This window comes from Carassius gibelio, chromosome B11 (genome assembly GCF_023724105.1).
Source record: "Carassius gibelio isolate Cgi1373 ecotype wild population from Czech Republic chromosome B11, carGib1.2-hapl.c, whole genome shotgun sequence".
Lineage (NCBI taxonomy): Eukaryota > Metazoa > Chordata > Actinopteri > Cypriniformes > Cyprinidae > Carassius > Carassius gibelio.
The window spans coordinates 11,467,803-11,488,493 of record NC_068406.1 but is presented as its reverse complement, the minus strand read 5'-3'; the positions used below and the strand labels follow the sequence as shown (position 1 = coordinate 11,488,493).

Below are 20,691 nucleotides of genomic sequence, written 5' to 3'. Positions count from 1 at the left end.
TGAGACAAAAGTCGTAGTTATTTTTTTATTTTTTTATTTTTTTATTAATAGCTAGATTTGGATCTCAAAATATAGTGTGACCAAATGCACAATATAAGATTGGTACCTCTGTATTAACTGTGGCCCCTCTTGTGCCCCCCAGTTGAAAGAATCCTAGAATCGCCCCTGGATACAGAAATGATTTACTAATTTCCAACCTTCCTTACAAACACATTTACAGTTATGTGATGTGTTTCTGGTCTGAAGTTGTAGCTTTTTTATTTCTCACAGTTTATACATTTGTGAATTTCTCGCATGATGGTTAACATAACATACTAATAAAGAGGCTTTAAATATGATCAGTATGATGAGAAAAATCCCTCCGATAAAGCATAGGTACCAACATGTAATATTTGTTTCCTAAATATAATGTTTGAATTTGTTGTAAGATACTGAGCTGTGAAGCCGGCGCGTGATAAAAGAATGAACGACAAAAACAAATTCCTATAGCAAAGGTTGTTTGGCGACAAAGGTTCTCTTCAAATCATGTTGAAACTGAGCTCTAGAGGCTGAAGCTGCTGCTACTGTTGCCTGAGACATTACAGAAATAAACCCTGCGCTCAGACTGTCCTAGCACGATTATACCGCCTCGTCCTTGTCGCATTCCTACCTGTCTGTTTGGATTTGCATTCATTATTTTAATGCCTCGTCCCTGCTGTACGCTGTATGTGTGGCATGGACTGGATGATTTGCGTCTGCTACATCTGCGTGATCAAGTAAAGCTTTTGAAGGTGCCAACGTTTAAAGCAGGGTGTGAATAATTCATAATCGCACAGAAAAAGCAGCTCAGCATGTTGTGATTTCTTGCAGAGCCACAGGTCGGGAGGTGTTTGACTGGATTCTGGATCAAGGCTATTATTCTGAGAGGGACACCAGCAATGTTATCAGACAGGTGATGGAGGCAGTTGCTTACCTGCACAGCCTGAAGATTGTTCATAGGAACCTGAAGGTACATTACACAGTGCCCTCTGGTAGTCATCATAGTTAATTAACCCTTTTACCCAGAAACTTTCACACAAGACTCACAATTCTGATTTGGTTTTCGAATCTAAACTTTAGGACTGCACTTTTTTGTGTGTAATGATATCAGATCTGTTTTTTATTGTTGTTAAAAATAATCTAAATGAATAATAATAATAATAAATCATATCTGAGCAACACAGCAGTGTTTCATTACTGAATGGTTACTGATTCAGCATTTTTGAATTACCTATTTGAGTCAGTGATTCAGTTGTCCATTCATAAAGAGAGGCACTTGCTTCATTCTTGAATCAGCTGTCTGAATGGATCGTTTGAATGAATGTCTCAATGACTCACTTATTAAGGAATTAAGTCACTTGCTGCCACCTACTGGCAGTTTTCTTTTATATTTAAAAGTAGGTTACAGTAGCTTATCTTTGCATTTTTTCCAACATTTTGTATTTGTATATAACAAACTGATTTAAAACACCAAGCTCATAACATTATTTATGCTGTCATAATTTTGCAGAGTGAATGCATTCATGCTACATTTCGTCTTCATTAAACGGTCTGTGTAAACTTCTGCATTCGAGAGATGGGTTTTGTTAATACTGATTTCATTTGATTGGTAACAGCCCTATATTGTTTTATTACATATGGTATAATTATTAATAATTCCCTTTAAATAGGCAAAAAAATTACCTAGAAAAAAATTTAAATAAATTGTAGTATGCAATAACTAAAGTCATATAAAGCTGATTTCTCAAAAAAAATAAAATAAATAAATAAATAAATAAATTAGGGCCAGTGAAAATGCTGAGTGGCTAGTAAATTTGGAAAACCCATCGCCACAGTGGCTGGTGAGCAAAAAAGGTAATGTCAAGCCCTGCTAATGTATTGTTCTGTAGTTCCTAAATTCTGCTCTAGAATATTACTTGTTTTACATCAGCTGTCTTGACACACAAACAAAAGTCTGTTTTGAGAAAAGGAATTTCATGAAGCATCGTGTCATCTTATCATTGTCATTCCCTCTAGCTTGAGAATCTGGTGTATTACAACCGACTGAAACATTCCAAAATAGTCATCAGTGATTTCCATCTGGCAAAACTGGAGAATGGACTCATCAAGGAGCCCTGTGGAACCCCAGAGTATCTGGGTAAGAAGCTCTTCATAACAGGAAAAAACCTCTTTAAACACTCAGTTGCAACAGATGGTCTTTATTGATGAACACATTTTTTTTTTTTTTTTTTTTTTTTTTTACAAGATTTCTGTTTACATGGGCATGCATTAATTAAAATTAGAATAGCCAAATGTGGCAGTCTGCATCAATGTGTTGTTGTTTTTTTATATGCAGTGTCCTTGTTCATTTTTTTTTTCAACCAGCCCCAGAGGTTGTTGGGAGACAGAGATATGGCCGAGCTGTGGACTGCTGGGCCCTTGGTGTGATCATGTACATACTGTGAGTGTATTCTTCCATAAACCAAAACTCATAACACCTTCATTTACAGACAGCATTTAACTAGTCTTCCACAGCCAGGCTTTTGATTATCAGCTGAAGTGTGGTCCACATTGTACCTTATTTTGACCAAACCCCCCCCATGTTGACTACAATGTGCTGTCTGAGTAGTAAATGCAAAACCGATGATACCTTATTAATAGATCAGAGTCATCTAATTCACACACCGTTTCTGCAGGCTCCACAAAATCTGTACAATGATAAAAAAAATAAAATCCAATATTATGCTAATTTTATGTGCAAAATGCATGTCAGGGAGCTGTGTGGGCATGAGAGTACCATTACCCAGATCCTTCTCACGGTTTGTAATGATTTCCCTCATCTCATGCTCAGGCTATCCGGAAATCCTCCTTTCTATGATGAAACAGATGATGATGATTATGAAAACCATGACAAGAACCTCTTCCGGAAGATTCTTGCTGGAGACTATGAGTTTGACTCACCATACTGGGATGAAATCTCAGACTCCGGTACTGTTAGTGAAGAATACTGATAAAATCTCTCATGCTTAATAGATCACAAACTTGTCTTATGTAAACCTTGATTTTAAAGACATGATGTGACCGTTTAGTTGTGTTTGCATCTGACATTTTTTTCAATCTGCAGCTAAAAACTTAGTGTCACGTCTTATGGAGGTGGACCAGGATCAGAGACTGACTGCACAAGAAGCCATCAACCATGAATGGTACTTACAGTATCAATAAACCTGACAATTACTGGTAACACTTTATTTTAAGGTGTCTGTTAGACAGGTTACATGTACTTACTATTATAATAACAATTAATTATGCATAATTAAATGCAAGTGACCTTAAACCAAACCCTGATCCTAACCCTAACCATATAGTAAGAACATATAGTTAATTTATGATATAATTACATTGTAACAATGATACATTAAACTAAAGTGTAACCCAATTACTCAATACATTTGCATCCCTAACTACTGAGAAAAAACAAATGTGTATGAAATACACCTCTGTTCAAAAGTTGGGGTTACATAAACTTTTGTAGTATTTTTAAAAGTAGTCTCTTACTGAATGCTTACCATGCTGCAATGAAATGCAGTGAAAACAGTAATATTGTGTAATATATTATAATTTAAAATAAATGTGTTCTGTTTTAATAGATTTTAAAATGGATAATTTCCTGTGATGCAAAGCTGAATTTTCAGCATCATTACTCCAGTCTTAAGTGTCACACAATCCTTAAGAAATCATTTAAATATGCTGATTTTCTGCCCAAGATTATCACCATTTTGCTTAATATTTAATTTTTCACGATTCTTTGATGACTTCAAAGTTTTTAAGTTTTTATAACAATGTAATTGTCACTTGACCAACTTAATGCGGTATCATTACTGAACAAAAGCGTTTCTTTAAATGAAGAAAACATTTTTGACCCCAAACCTTTGAACATTACTTTATCTAAAAACAAGTTTTCAGTCCATATAATATGTTTTTTGTACCATTAAAGGATATCTGGAAATGCTGCATCAGACAAGAACATCAAGGAAAACGTGTGTGCACAAATCGAGAAGAACTTTGCTAAAGCTAAGTGGAAGGTAAGTTCTAGATGAAGTTCACGCTTTTGTGTTAAGAAGTTGAGTTTGGCCAAATTAAATTTGGATTACACCCTCACTGTAGAAAGCGGTACGTGTCACGACCATGATGAAGCGTCTCAGGGCACCAGAGCATCAGACGGCGGCACCAGCAGCAGCAGCACCTGGTGTGTCTAACCCTGCAGCAGGGGCACAGGAAAACCCTCAAGCTCCATCAGAGGCCTCCACAGCCCCATCGAGTACTGCTGAAAGCAACTCGACGAGCACAGAAGCCCCCGCCGTGGAAGCAGCAGCACCAGCTGAGCCTGTTCTTCACACCCCAGCTCCAGAACAGCCCGATCCTACACCGCCATGCAACGGAGAGGCTGTAGCCCCCCTGCCATCAGACACAGGGGAGGGACAGAGCGGTTAATCTTGCTACCTCTCTCCCACCTGCGTTTAGAGCCCACACACTTGTACATAAGCAGCAAGCATGCTAATACTGATCCCGCAGCACATAGCATTAATCTCAACACGCTCTATCGTGAGCCGACTTCTAAAACATTTCCCAGCAAGCATCTGTTTTCTATTGAATCACAAAGCTGTGTGACGTGTATCGAAGGCTACTTTAACTTTGCGCAAAAGAAGAAAAAAGCTATTTTCTGCTTACATTAAGCCAAGATTGGAATCTTTAGCACTGATCCGCATACATGTTTTAGGATAGATGATTAAAGCAGGCCTCATTTTATAAAAGTACTTTTTTTATTTTATTGCATCGCAGTTTGTTAACGTCCGTCTTGAGCAGGTGCACCGATACACAGCTTTGTGTGCGATGTATAGTTTCTGTAAATAGCTTACTAACCTCTGTAGATTAGACGTAGCCAAGAACAGCATGCTTTTACAAATCTGCTGTTTACGACACCAGATAACTGCTACATTCAGCTTCAGCTTTACATGGACATTTCATGTCTTGATCGAACACACGCTCATGAAATGTTGTAATCAGTTTAAGGGGATTTATATGAAAAATACTTCGGCAGCAACTAAGGCGGCTAAATTCATCTCATAATGGCATTTTAATGGTTGAGACATGTGGCCCAATAAATGGAGCAGATTAGGTAAACATAAGAAATACCTCAGATCTGCTTGGTAGCTAGCCACATGAACAGTGGAAAATGTGATTTCTTCATATAATGTATTATATACTCATTTGCATACATTTTACATGTATTGAGTAATAATATACTTGTCCATTTTAAAAGTACACAGGCCTATAGCCACACACAGTGATCTTTGTTTTCAACAGAATTTCATCTGAGGCATAGATGTACATTACTACTCCTTTGAGACCCTTCAATATATTTAATCCTTACATTTATATTTTCATTGCATCTCATTTTATTAATCCATAATGCACTTAAATATATTCTGAGATATTTCATTTATTACATTATTTTAAATTATTCCAAATATGTAACAAGGATCATATATTGACTTTTTCCTGTCAAGTGCAGTGTTAATTTTGACAGCAAATTCAGATTTAGTCTTAGTCTTAGTCTTTTGAATAACACACCATTTAGTTTTAGTCACATTTTAGTCATCTGAAATGTTTTAGTCTTAGTCTAGTTTTAGTCGACTAAATCTCATAAGAGTTTTAGTCTTAGTCTAGTCTTAAGTCTTTTAGTCTTAGTCTAGTTTTTTTTTAGTAGAACAAAGTCAACTTAGTTGACTTGACTAAATGTTTCCATCAGTCTGTTATGGAATGGTATTTAGAAAATAAACATAAGGCCTGCTCTCAATGAAAAATATACATGCTCTCTGAAAAAGATCATTCGTCCTGAATGATATGCAATGCATATGACATTCTTTCAAGATGAAGTACAGTATTATTGAAATAGACAACCACCTATATTATATTTGTATTGTATGTTCAATCTATTTCTTTATTTGTGCTATTTACACAAAGTTTAAATTTTTTTAAGTTTGTTTTTGTTCATTTAAAATAGCACTGCATAGTCTTCACTGTAAAATAAAATACACAATCAAACCAAAATGTATTCAGACACCTTCAACGTTTCTTACAATATCACAGTTTATTTGCTGTAGTTTAGAAATTGGTAATAAAATATGACAATAACTCAGGGTTAAACTGTGTCAGAACAACAAATTCATCTTGATAATGTCTGATGCAATGCTTAATTTGGTTCAGTCTGTGGTGTGAAAAGGTTGCATTAGAAATTAAAGAAAGAAACACTTAAGCAAAACATGCTCAGGTCCCTAATAATTTTTTTGTATTAATTTTTTAGTCACTAGTAAAACAGTATAATCTATTCTATCTGATTTTCGGATTGACTTTGGATAAATTCTTGTTAAAACTACAAAGTAATTCAATCAAGAGCAGTGAGTGATTTACTTTCATTTTCATACATTAAAGACACTGACAGCAGAGCTAGTAAATTAGGCGCGGTCACTTTAAGAGACAAATGCATCCATTATAAAGATACGCATCCGATTTCTTTCCAACGCTTTACTTTCACTGAAGACATAACTACAGACTTTTTCGAACACACTTTCCAAGACTGGTATTTCGACATATTTAGTATGTATTTGTTGTCGGTACAAAAGCAAGAAGACTTTGAGACGCGTCTCTGCTTGCTCCCTGAACACCAGAACACCGCGCTGCTGAATTGAGCTCTTTCACTTTTCGCTCTATTTCTTATGTTTATTTAAAATGCGATTTGTATTTGTTCGTTCAGGGTGCAAGAGGACGCAAACGTCCTGAAAGAGAGCTCGGTTCAGTGTTACGCGAGTAACCAGCTGCTCTGCTCAGTTCATCTTTCCCGCATCGCGGGGCTGAAGCCAACTTGATGTGTTGAATGCTTGGAGCACGTTATAAAACGTATTCTTAAAATACACATTTCTGTTTTAATAAATGCTCATATTAAAACATAGCATTACACATAAGTAGGTACAAAAATAATCAGTGATACATTTACGAACTCATAAAAATTTGGGTCGCAATGGCATTTCAAAAGGTTGCAGTGTAGTTCCCTGTGTAAACAACTTAACTGTTATGAAAACGTCCTCGAAACTGTGCGAATTTCTGCAAACTCATCTTTGTTCTCTTTTCTGTGTAACTGCTGCTGCTTTGTTTAGCTGTTGCGCTTGCATTTGCCGCGGCTTTTTAAAATGGCTCGGCTGCTTCTGCATAGATCAACCTACCCTCAAAGATTCGCTCTGATTGGACCTCTTCTCCATTCGTCCCGCCCATATATTTTCGTCTCATTTTTATTCGTTGACTAAAGTGTCAGTTATATTTCGTCACGTTTTTCGTCATCATATCTGACTTTTTATTTAGTTTTTATTTAGTTTTCGTCCGTGAAAAAGGTTAGTTGACGAATATTTTTCGTCATAGTCTTCGTCAACGAAATTAACACTGGTCAAGTGATTCACTTTTATTTATTTAGAGCTAAACATGAAACAGATTGTTTCAAAGCATTATACTACTTAATTTGCACCCCAATAAAAAAGGTTAAAAAGAAAAATAAATCTGGTGATTGTATGTAAATTTCAAAATTCATAAATGATGTGTTTAGGATTATATTAAACAAAACATGTAAGAATCATGAACTTATTGTTAAACTAATTTCTGCAATAACTAAAATCCTATTGGCTGTTCATCAAGGGAATCAGGGTGATAACTTGGGTTACAAAAATACATCCTCCCTGCAGCGCTCTACATTGGTTTGATATATTCCTGCCTAAAGCAGATAGTCTTAAACACTAATGATCCTAATTAAGTCTAGCCCCATTAACCAAACCCTAACCTTAACGATTTAAGATTTTAGCCGATAGGTGTTTTTTCCGTCTTTACTTATTTTATAAAAATGTCTGCTGTCAGCAGACACCTCATCTTTCACACAGATCTTATTCATTAAATGTTCACGCTTCACTAGTACACTATGTGGAGTTTACTGTCTGTTACTCTTGATGGCAGTACTGATTCATATCTTATTTGATGCATTCTACAGTACATTTAAAGCTTATTATGTGCTGTCATGACTTTTACATGAACAGGTTGATGTTTTTGTTTTCAGCATACAAAAATATTTCAATTTTAGCACAGAGAAATGACAGGTGATGCAGGATTAAAAGAACTTAATGAAAGCAAAATGAAACGGTTGACCTCTTAATATGAGCAATAGTCTACAACTGCGATACTGTGATGCTACTCTCAATGTCAGTGTCCATGTGAACACTCAGTTTCTGATTGGCATGTCCTCTGTTGAAGCTGACAATGAAGGGTGAGAAGCTAGAGAGATGAATGAAAGTTCACCTATTGTACAATTATTAAATATAGGTGAACAAAAACAGTGATGAAAGTTTCCCCTCCAGTGGTCAACAATGTGTAATTGTTGTGCAGTGGTGACATGCTGTAATTTTCTAAACATGGCAGGAGTCAGTGGAGGTTTGAAAGTAGAAGGCCTTGATATGCAGTTATGCTGTCAGTTGATTTGAAGATGATGCACAGCATGGGCTGGCACGGGTTTCTACGGAAGTCAGCTTTGATATACATCGGTGTCACTGTCAGTTTGTATCTTTCACTTCTTTTATCTTCTTAAATATTTCCTTTCCTTTCCTAAAATCTGTTTCATACCTTTATTTGTTCGATCTACTCAGAGACTTTGAGAGTTTTTTTTTTTGTCTTTTGATTTTGTATAAAAATGCTAAAGCTCACACCATTAAGACCTACAATAAATCAGTGGTAAGTAATGTTTCATGTGGGTCTTGAAGAGTAAAAAAAAGAAAACATGTTTTTATAGCATTCATGTGTACTGAAACCACAGCTAGATACTGTGTTAAACAATTAAAAGCATTTTTTTTTTTTACAGTGCTTCACTATTGCCTTTGGTGTTCGATGTCTGTTGATTTCCTCATTCTCTCTGATGTTCTTCTCAGAGTGGTTGACTGTGAACCTGTGAATACACTGAGGACTGGCCTCTCTTCACTTTAACCTCTGTATTCTTCAACTGACTTTCATGCTTTCAAAATAAACACATCCTGAATGATCATACATTAGTAGTCGTATTTTTATATGCTGCATGTTACATCCAACAACTACTCTTAATGTAAGACACTGAGAATTAAATATGTTTGTCAAAAATCTAAGAAGACCATGTCTCATTTTAAAAAGTAGATGGTTACATGAACAATCTTGGATTAGCATCTGCACATGGGGTCTTAGAGTAATTATTTGGCATGGCGGAATGTTGTGTCAGAATCATCCTTAACTGAAGTTATTTGTTGACATTGTTCTTCTCAATGTCTATTTGTGAGGATATGATATATTAGAGGGGAAAAGGGTGAAAGTAAGTGAAGAAATACTGTTTGATTTTGTAAATGGCATTGGGAGAATGTGAAAGTGAAGTTACAATGAATGGCAAAATATTAATTAATTCCACATATTACATGCACCAGTGCAAGTTTGGGTCTCTATCTATCTATCTATCTATCTATCTATCTATCTATCTATCTATCTATCTATCTATCTATCTATCTATCTATCTATCTATCTATCTATCTATCTATCTATACTGGAAAAATAAAAACAGATTAAAACAACAGTTGCACTATTTTACAGTATGTGTACAGTACGTACATGTACTTATAGTCTACTTGCAGTGTAAGTTCTGGTAATACAAGGTAACTACATGGGGTAGGGTTAGGTTTAGGGGTAGGTTCAGGGTTAGTACCTAGTTATTACATAATTATTGTAATTACTATAATAAGTACATAGTATGTACACGAGGAACAGGACTGTAAAATAAAGTGCCACCAAAACAACTATATATTAATAAGTACATGATAACAAAATAGGTCAAACTATTTTTGAAGTGAAAATGAGCCATATTTTCCATTTAACCAAAATATTATCTGGCCCTGTATACTTCCTAATTAGGTATAACAGTTAATGCAACAGTTAAACAATCTAGATAGATTGATAGATAGACAGACAGATAGATCGATAGATGGATATATATGGTTAGGGTCACTCACTCACTCGAAATTTTTATTAATAATGTTAGTTTTTATTCTAAGATTTAATTCTAACAAACTTAAGAAAATATATAGAACCCATTAATAGCAGTGGCCAATTCCTTTGTAGTGCATCAGAAAGCAAACATCTTAGAGGCTTAGTAAAGCTTGCCCTCTGCTGGTTCACATCATTTAGTACATCACATATAATTACGTCATTTAGTAAATAAATATTTAAAGATTAGCAACCAGACAATAAGGCAATGACTTCTCTCTCTTCTTGTAATAAGATGTGAGAACATTTTATCCTCTGCCCAATGCATCACTTAACCTCAAAGTCTGAAAATGAATCCACATTTATCATCAGCATCTAACCCACTTTAAAGGATGTTTCTAATGACATCAAATTGAGTCTGTACTGGCCTACTAAATTCCTGTCCGGACCACAGACTTTACAAATGTGACGTCCTGTACTTGATTTACCCTGCACTCTGAATGCTATAATAGCACTGCCAGGAATCTCTTCCTCTGAGTCACTGATCTCACAACCTGATAATACCAGCAAACGTCTCTCCTAATGTCCTTCAAGACTTATCAGGTTACCTAAAAAGTGTTATTCCATGCGTTCATTTCTTTCCAGAGTGCTACACTTCTAAAAACATCTGCTTGGGCAAAACATAATCGATAAAAGTTATTCTGGAGCTTTCATGTCAGACTGATAAAGAGTTTTTTCAACAGTGAACAAAAGACTTTGTAAGCATGAATAGAGGCCTTTCCATAATAATGACAGCTTATGATGGCATGTTGAAACGATGGCACCCCTTCCCCCTCTGAGATGGGTCTGGAGATAAGCATTCTGAGCCGTTTATCCTCAGTGTGTTCAGCTATTCACTCCGATAATCATCCATCACCCCGGTGGGTGAGAACAGCCAGTCACTGCGACGACTGTGCCCACCACTGGCACTGAGACACCAGACACAGGGAATGATGGGAGCTATCAGATAAGACAGAGACAGAGGTTTGTCTGTTGGGGGACACAAATGGGACAAAAGAGGCTAGTGATGATGAGATCCTATTTTGCCTGAATGAGATGCCCGTGATGATGCCCACTGTGCCCAGAGAACAACAACAATACAGTGACCGGCAGAAGATCTGTATGTCCTCACTGGGATTGATGTTTAGTAACTGCAGGCACAAGTAAAGCCACTGAGAAAACTACAAAAATGCGCTGACATTTCAACACACATACTTTACCTGTTAAAAGGATAGTTTACCCAAATGAAGATATTTTTGATGAAATCCGAGAGCTTTCTGACCCTCCATAGAGAGCAATGTAACTGAAATGTTCCCAGACCCAGAAGAATAGTAAGGACATGGTTAAAATAGTCCAGGTGACATGGGTGGTTCATCTGTAATGTTACGAATATACAAGAATACCTTTTGTGTGCAAAGAATACTTTATTCAACAATTCTTCTCTTCTATGTCACTGTCCACCACCATTATCGAGATTACCACATCATGGGCCAGTAGAGGTCTGACATATAAGACAGATATGGACAGATAAGACTAAATGTGCTTGAACACTTGAGTCCAAAAATTTTCATATTCATCATCCTTTCCTATCTAATGCTTGCTACTGGATGCGAATGCAGAACATTTAAACTGATCCAACGAGAGTTTCGGAGGCAGTGTGTAATTGACACAACATCAGGGTCGAATTTATTTTCTACGTGCAAAAAATTTTGAACAAGAATTTCGGGACTCAGTGAGCAAAGACCTTTAGATTAACCTTTATCAAACTGATGGGAAAGCAAAAGTTTGGAGGAAAAAGAGCAACTGCTTATGATCCATAGCATGGGCATGCATGCGGTCTCATGTTTATTGATGACTTAACAAATGATGGTAACAGCAGAATGTTAAATTTAGCAAATTTGTCTTTACTCAGAATCAGAATATTTGTGCTAATTCTCTTCACAAGGTGTCAGCATTCACTGACTTGATTCATTTTAATTAGTGTTGCGAATATATTTTAGTCATTTCAAACAACGTATTGTAGTTGCTGTCTCATCTGGCTCTTTTTCAGCTGTAAAATAATGGGGCAGTGTTGCCACCTTGTAGACTTTCTGCATAAAAAAACACCAAGGTGCAAGTGCGAGCTGAGCATGCATGTGCATGCGGTAGTTAGAAAAATCGGACTGTACAAGTTTTGCGCTGATTATGACATTTGCGCCAGCAGACCAAAGTATTGGGGAATTTTTCTTTTTTATTAAAAAGAGAAATTAATATGCTATGCAACTTTTTTTCTCAACACTTAAGCAGATTTTACATTTATTACTATTATTATTAGCTATACAACAATCACAAGTGAAACATACACTACACAATAAACAAGGCTAAATACACAAAGAAAATTCTTAAAGAAAATCCTTAAAGGTACATTATCTAATAATAATAATAATAATATTAATATCTTATGCAGTGTTATTTCTCATGAATTTATCTTGTTTCAGGGATTTTTACATATTTTACTAGAAACTCAGACAAAATTAATTTGGAAGGAACGGGCAAATATTAGTTGCTGGTCTTTCTCTTTCTTTCTTATTTTAATTATTTATAGAGCACAATTAAACAACACTGGGTTGACCAATGTGCTGTACAATAGCATCATAGGAAGAAACCAACATCATCACCAACATCACAGGAAGCAAAAGAGAAATAAAAAGCAAGTAAAACAAACATCATAGAAAAAAAGGAGAGACACTTTCTTTTAAGTCAAAGAGTGGAACCAAAGGCTAACTCCAATTAAATTATTTTTTAAAGAACCCAATGTAGGTAAAAGTCTAAGATATAAAGTCAAGCTATTCCAGCACTTACGGGACACCGCTGAAAATGCCAACTTTAATCTTGTCCTAGGGATGTCTAAAATCATCTGGTTTGATGACCTTAGATTCCTTTGAGGTTTGTGTACATGTAAAAGATTGGTTAAATAAGAGGGTGTCAGATTGATATATTAAGATAAGTAGTTTAAAATCAACTCTTTAGGAAGCCAATGTAAAGTATCTAAAAAAGGTGTTATATGCTGGTGTTTATTAACACCTGTCAATAATCTAGCAGCAGCATTCTGCACTGGTTGTAAGCGAGTTAACAGCGATTGTCTTACACCTGCATATAAAGTATTATAGTAATCCAGTCTTACAAAAATAATGGCATGAATAAGCTTTTGAAAATTTCTGGTTGACAGAAATGGTTTTAACTAGCTAGTATTCTCAAATGAAAGAAACAAGACTTAACCACCAAATTGATCTGTTTATCAAATTTCAGAGAGACATCAAACTGAACCCCAAGATTTTTAAATACTGATTTACGGAAAGGTGTCAAGTTCAAATCCAAATCAGAAAAGAACTTGAAACTCAGAGTTTTCAAATCAAATTACCTTGGTCTTACTTGCATTTAGATAAAAATAAATAAATAATTGCTGACATCCATAGTTTAACTTCATGCAAACAATTTAGTAGAGATGTGATTTTCCTCTTGTCCTGTATTCGCAAAACAATGAAAAAAAATTCATGCTTTTTTAATTGTGTTTACAGTGTACAATATAACATGTGTTTATGTTTCGCGTGTAAAAAAACACAGTATTTTTCACACAATTCACCTATCTGTATACCTCTGTTTTCACTGTCATAAAAACGGGCTGATGACTTCTTTGTTCTATAAAGTCCCTCCTTCAGAAAACGTAACGAGTTCTGATTGGGCCAGCGGTTCCTGTGTTGTGATTTGACAGCAGCTGAGCGCGCACTGCCCTCCTGCTAATGTGATTGGGCTAGAACGCACGTGCTGGAGATGTACTTATAATCACAGGAGCGTTTTTACTGATGAGATGTGCATGAAAATTGCATTCATTTTTTTTCACAGCCCTAACATCTAGTTTACAAAACTAAACACTTTTCCCTTGGTGTAATAAGTTACAGAAACTGTTAAATGCACCAACTTAAACAATAAAATACACTTACCGGTTGTGGTCCATAAACAATGCCTTCTCCAGACAAAGGGAACTGCTCCATCTTTCAAGAATAATCTTTGTGCGAATCCGGCATTAAACTGATTGAGATTGAGCAGTTAAACATAAATTGTAACCATTAATCTCCAAGTACAGCGTCCCTGGGAAGCCCAAACAAAGATGATTTGACTCCAAGATGAAAATAACAGCCTTTCAACGACATGGCAAACAAAAACGCAGCTCTTCCTTCTACTCAGTCAGAGCGCAACAAGACCACGCCCCCTTTTTGTGAATTCATGTAGGCGGAGGTTAGTGAAAAACACTGTTTTAGTGACGTCATTACTGCAGGAACTAGAGGGATGTAGTCCAAATGGGTCGTGTTTTGTAGGCAAATTCTTTTAAATAAAATATCTCTCTTGGCATTGAAATTTGAGCTTTAGCATTTTACAGATATTATTTATACCCTAGCAAGAACATTACACACTAACTAAAGTTTAAAACATGGGATCACGAAGAAGGGGACCTTTAAGAACAAGACACGACCAAGAATTGAACCTTGGGGAACAACACAATTCAATGGAGCAGATTTTGAATAAGACTGACTGATATTAACTGAAAAGGTCCTATTAAAATGAAATGATCTGAACCACTCAAGAGCTACGTCTCAGATACCCACATTCATTTTTAAATGAGTAATAAGGATATTGTGATCAATAGTATCTAATGCTGCACTTACTGTAGATCTAAAATTAAAATCACAGAGTCACCAGTCAACTGATTATGCTAATCAATCGTTAGATTAGATCACCATTATAGCATGATTTATTGCAATGCTTTTTTTTCTCAGTAAGAACAAATTTGTTACTTGTTCAGATGAAAATAGCTGGTGAAAATTCTTATTTGAGTCATATATTCCAAGACGTAGGCTAGAATTTGTGATTGTGAAGTACAGTAAATATCCACACATACTCATCAAAACATTAGATTCATCCGTGCTGGAACCATGCCAACGCACAACCCATGCAAGGAAGATAATTCTGCAAACAGCTGCAATTGCAGGTTTTCTAACAGAGATGGCGACAAAGAGGCAAAACTTAAGAACTGCAGCTTTAATAAACTGAATCATGCCATAAAAGAACGCACAATGGTCTAACCTACTAACCTACATGGTAACTCTCTCATGAGTCGTGGATGTTAGCAAGACAACTAAAATTGCCTTTTGGAAAATTCGCTGTAAATTCAAGGCACAGATAGCTTAGTCCATTGGACCTGGAGGCACCCCTACACTGCATATTTTGCATGTCTCCTTTCTCTGACACACCAATTTGAGGTCTCTACTAATGAGCTGATGACCTGAATCAGGTGTGTCTCCCAACCCTGGTCTTCAGGACCAGGGTTGGGAGCCTGTCTGTTGTTCATCACCACTCACCTCCACACCAAGACGAACACAAATGGAAAGGTAGGGAGAGGTTCACTTCTGCGGATCTCTGCCTGTCAGTGGTGTGTGCATGTGCCGATCAATGTGTGCTATACTGCTTTGTTGTGGAGACAGGGAGGGGAGAAAGTCTCAACATTTCCCAACCTGACCTGATATTTAGATTGTTTTTATTTGTTTGACATGGAAAGTTGTATACACACACACACACACACACACACACACACACACACACACACAAACACACACACACACACACACACATATACATACATGCATACATATAGGGCATAAAACTAACTTTTTGCCACACCTGCCAATGGCGATGATGTGGCAAAGTTTACACTCCCCAGAAAAAAAAAAAAAAATCTTGAGGAAGAAAAAGGGCAGGTGCTCAAACCCTCTTTGATGTCTATGCGTACGGTACCTGATATTATATATCACTGTTACAGCGCAATCTGAACCTTGCCAGTTTCTGGTCATTACATATATGCTTGCTGGTCGAAATTAATTGATGGGTTCGTTTAATCTGGTTCACTGCACGGCATTTATTCACATTAGACAAAACTCTGCGTGCGTTCACAATACTACTAAACAACACTCTTCTTCTGCATCTTCTCCGCGCCCACCCCTGTCTTCTGTGGGCGTCCTCTCCTGTAAGATCGCGATAACAACATGCCTACTTGAGCATCACTCAATATAAATGAATGCATTTGCACCAACTTCGATTTAAACACATTTCCTGCATTAACTCCATCATAAATTTAGAGTACATATGAACTAAGTGAACAATAAAAAAATAAAATAAGGACATTTGGGGGGCGTTCTCTTTCTCTAAACATTAACATCAACATTCCAGGGAATATTATTCTAAGCCCCACACTACTCTCCCCTCCAAAAATGAATGCTGTCTCAGCATTCCATAGTTCCCAAAGTGTCATAGAGTCTTGCAACAATTAAGTACATTAGGGAGTCAGTCTCTATACTTGATGCTAATTAGTCTTGAACTGTGAATGCATGACATTTATCTCCCATTTCATGTCATCTGTTGAAGTAGACACCACTGGCCACATGATGTCTGAAATATTGCTCCGCCATAGGACGGGCCCCGCAGCAAGTGCTGAAAGGTTTCAACCGTAAACATACTCTATGCTCTATACACAGACCCACATATGTGCTGTTCTGACTTTATCATCATATTTAAGCAATCTATGTGCCAATGTCTGCTTACTGATACTTTATGTGTATTAAATGAAACATAATCCCATTAACTTTTTCTTCATTATGAACCTATGAACTGTGAACTGTGTTATTACTACTTTACATAACAAATATGAAATCAAATGACTTTATGTGTAAGAGAGGGTGTGCCTAATGTATCATAAGTCAGTGTTGTTGGTGGGTGCCTTCGTCTGAAAGGATACATTCTTTGTGGCTGGTGAGTTGCTGCTGGGCTGATGTCGTCTGCCTCATCGGATGATGTCTCCTGTCCCCCTTCTGCCGCCTCATTTTCATCCTCCAGTTCACTTGCAGACTTCTCAGAAGTTCTGTCCCCTTCATCACACATTTCCATGGGCAGTACTTGTTCGCATTCTGGCTCTTGGTCTAATTCTCCTTCTGTTGCCCCTAATTGGCACTCATTCTCCTCAGCTTTTGGTCGGCTTTCTCTCTCTTTGCGTTGCTTTACCGGCATTGTCGTCCAGCCTCTCCAGTCATCCTCATTCTTGGAATCCTCTTCCATCTCAGAATCCACTTGGTGTGTGTCCTTTTTTCCCCTTTGCCACTGTCACTTTTCCCCTTGATTTAATTTTACTCTTGTTCTGCTGGGCATCATCAACAGGTAGAAAGTCGCAAGGCAGCAAAAGGTTTCGGTGTAGGACCCTTGCTTCCCCTGGGCCATGTTCTGGCTTAACCTCATACACTGGGCCGTCTGCATACTTCCTCTCGGTCACAAGATGCACTCGATCCTCCCAGTATGACCGGAGTTTCCCTGGACCACCTCTTTCTCCCCGATTTCTCACCAAAACTCTGTTTCCCGGCTGGAAATCTGCTCCATATATCTTCTTGTCACAGCCTTGTTTAGCTCTCCTCTGTTCTTTCTGAACTGTCCTTGATGCCACTTCATATGCCTCTTTCATGCGTTTTCTCCACTTGGCAGCATAATCACTAGGTGACACTCCACTCTCCCTTGGCTTCAGGCCAAACGTTACATCAATGGGCAGCCTCGGGTGTCTGCCATACAGAAGGTAATATGGGGCATAACCTGTCACTTCGCTGCGCGTACAATTATACGCGTGGGCGACCTTGTTTAGAGAGCTCTTCCAATCAGCCTTGGCTTGACTCGGAAGGGATCTCAGCATTGACAACAACGTTCTGTTGAACATTTCCACCTGCCCATTTCCAGCAGGGTGGTATGGGGTTGTGCGGGAGTGTTGGATATCACAGATTACCTCCATGCGCTCAAACAGCTTGTTTTCAAATTCCCTTCCCTGATCGTGGTGGAGTTTAGTGGCGAACCCATATCTGAGAACAAAGTTGCCGAAGATCTTTTCTGCCACTGTTTTTGCAGACTTATTTTTGCAAGTGTACGCTGGTGTAAAGTGGTCCATTAATACTAGGATGTATTCATAGCCACCCTTGCAGCACTCCAGATGTAGAAAATCCACTGATACCAGTTCGAAAGGGTAAGTCGTCACTATATTGACCAATGGGGCTCTCGTCACTCTATTTGGACGCTTGTGTTTCAGACAGCTACACTCCTTGGTGACATAATGTTCCACATTAGCTTGCATGTGAGGCCAATAGAACCTGTCCAGGATGAGACTGAGTATGTGCTCGACTCCCTGGTGACCCATCTCCTCATGAAGCTCCTTAAACACCAACTTGGGGTATTTTCTGGGCAGCACTGTCTGGGTACGTCCTGCCAATTGTCGAGACAATACTCCTTCCTCATCCACATACAACCTGTTTCTCTGCCTATACAGAACAGACAACTCATCGCGACCATCTCGTCCCACCAACCTCGGCCAACGTTTTGCTAGCACATACTCCCGCACCTTTCCAAGCTCTGGATCTTTTTCTTGTGCTCCTATCAATTCGTCTGGGGTCACTTTGGTCTCTTGTGTTGCTCCTTGCTCCTGCTCTGCCTCAGAACAAATTGCTGTTAAGACGGTTGGACACATCCAGGGCATCTCTTCCTCCGGCTTCAGGAGAAGTGCATCCGTGACAGCAGCTATGACTCTTGGCCTAGCATGTAACTTTCCATGTCCAGAGGCATCCTTGACAGCCCATCAGCATCCCGGTGTATGCGGCCTGGTCTATAATTGATGGTGAAATTGTAGTCAGCCAACTCTGCAATCCATCTGTGGGTGGTGACATTGAGCTTGGCCGTAGACAAAACATATGTCAGCGGATTGTTGTCCGTATAGACCACAAAGGAGGTTGCGTGATACAGGTATTTACGGAATCGTTCACAAATGGCCCATTTCATCGCCAAGAATTCCAGTTTCCCCGAGTGCAAATGGTAATTCTTCTCTGGAGCTGTTAGGGTCCGTGACCCAAAGCCAATGACCACCAGTCTCCCTTTCTGCCTCTGATATAGTACTGCACCCAGTCCGTCTTGCGACGCATCACAATGCAAGATGAAGGGCTGTTTAAAATCAGGGTAGCCGATGATCGGAGGATGAAGCAAGAATTCAAGTAGTCGGTTGATGACATCCTGGTGTTTTTCTGTCCAATTTATAGGCCAACTGGAATGAAGTTGAGCTGGTTTTCCCCCTTTACCCCGACCCTTCTTACTGTTGTCCTCTTTACTGCTTGTCCCTTTTCCCGAAGGCTTCCCTGTTGACAATAGTTCATAGAGGGGTCTGGCAATTTGGGAAAAACTAGGAATGTACATGCGATAGTAAGACAGGAACCCCAGCAATTGTCTGAGATCTCCAACCGTCTTAGGCTTACGGTCCCTTAGTGCTTGTACGGGTGCAATTTCCTTGGGGTCCATAGTGTATCCCCCTCTAGAGACTATTTTCCCCAGGAACTTTACCTCAGCCCTGAACAATTCACACTTCTTGGCTGTAAGCTTCACTCCATGAGCTTGGTAGCGGCGTAGCACTTCCTTAACATCACGGAGATGCTCCTCAAATGTCTTGCTATGTATGAGGTTATCATCTATGTATGGAAGGCAGGTGTAATCCCTGAGTCCCACCAAACCCTCCTCCATACTGCGCTGGAACTCGGCAGGGGCAGAGGACAGCCCAAAGGGGATCCTGACCCATTCATAAAGGCCCCACGGTGTTATGAAAGCTGTGTATGGTCGACTGCCCTCCTCCACAAACCCCTGATGATACGCCTTCCCCTGATCCAGAACCGAGAACCATGTACTTCCACATAAACTGTTTAGCATGTCCTGCACCCGTGGGATAGGGTGACGGTCTGGGATGGATTTGTGGTTGAGCTCCCGGTAATCTATACAGAGACGTAGACTTCCATCTTTCTTTCGGACACAGACAATTAGAGATCCATAGGAGGAAAGAGACTTTTGAATCCATCCTTTATTCAAGAGGTCTTCCACATATTCTTTCACCTCCTTGTGTAGAGGTTTTGGTACGGAAACATACGTACACTTTACTGGTGTCGTGTCACTCAACCTGATTCTCATTTGGAGTGACGGGATGCACCCCACATCATTTTCATCCATTGAAAATGCTGCACACTCCTCCCTCAGCAGCTTTTTAACTTTTCTCTGTTGCTCAGGAGTGAGATGGTAAATTGACACTGGTGGGTCTCACAGTTTTCTATTAGTATCTTGTCCAGTGTTGTCACTCTTGTTCAGATCCTTCACCTCACAGCTTATCATGTCCTTACCTTCAGCAACCACTACTCCCGTCGCCACTACATCCTCTTCAATGTCATTCAAGCCTGACTTAACTTTAGTGGGTTTGGCGTCTGCTGGATAAATGGACCTGACTTGCTGAACTCGTCCTAGTACAGTGCGGGGAGCAAGCATAATGTCCACATTGCTGATGTTGGTAACTGGGATGTGAACCTTAGTCAAGTTTCCCTTCTGAAGACTGATTACCATCTTAGTTACATCAAGTCCCTCAGGCCACTGTGGAATAACTTCAGGTTCAAACAGGACTTCCTGTCTTGAAACAAGAGGACCAGC

General features: G+C 38.5%; 1 protein-coding gene across 1 annotated transcript in view; it reads left to right on the top strand.

The window, feature by feature from the left end:
- Positions 1–9,129, top strand: part of LOC127967819 (caM kinase-like vesicle-associated protein) — a 48,321-nt gene extending 39,192 nt beyond the window's left edge. The window contains exons 5-11 of the mRNA XM_052568537.1: positions 850–988; positions 2,035–2,155; positions 2,383–2,458; positions 2,849–2,985; positions 3,122–3,200; positions 3,992–4,079; positions 4,162–9,129. Of these exons, the coding sequence (XP_052424497.1) occupies positions 850–988; positions 2,035–2,155; positions 2,383–2,458; positions 2,849–2,985; positions 3,122–3,200; positions 3,992–4,079; positions 4,162–4,488 (967 nt within the window). The 3' untranslated portion in view covers positions 4,489–9,129. The remainder of the gene's footprint in view (positions 1–849; positions 989–2,034; positions 2,156–2,382; positions 2,459–2,848; positions 2,986–3,121; positions 3,201–3,991; positions 4,080–4,161) is intronic.
- Positions 9,130–20,691: the final 11,562 nt, after the last annotated feature.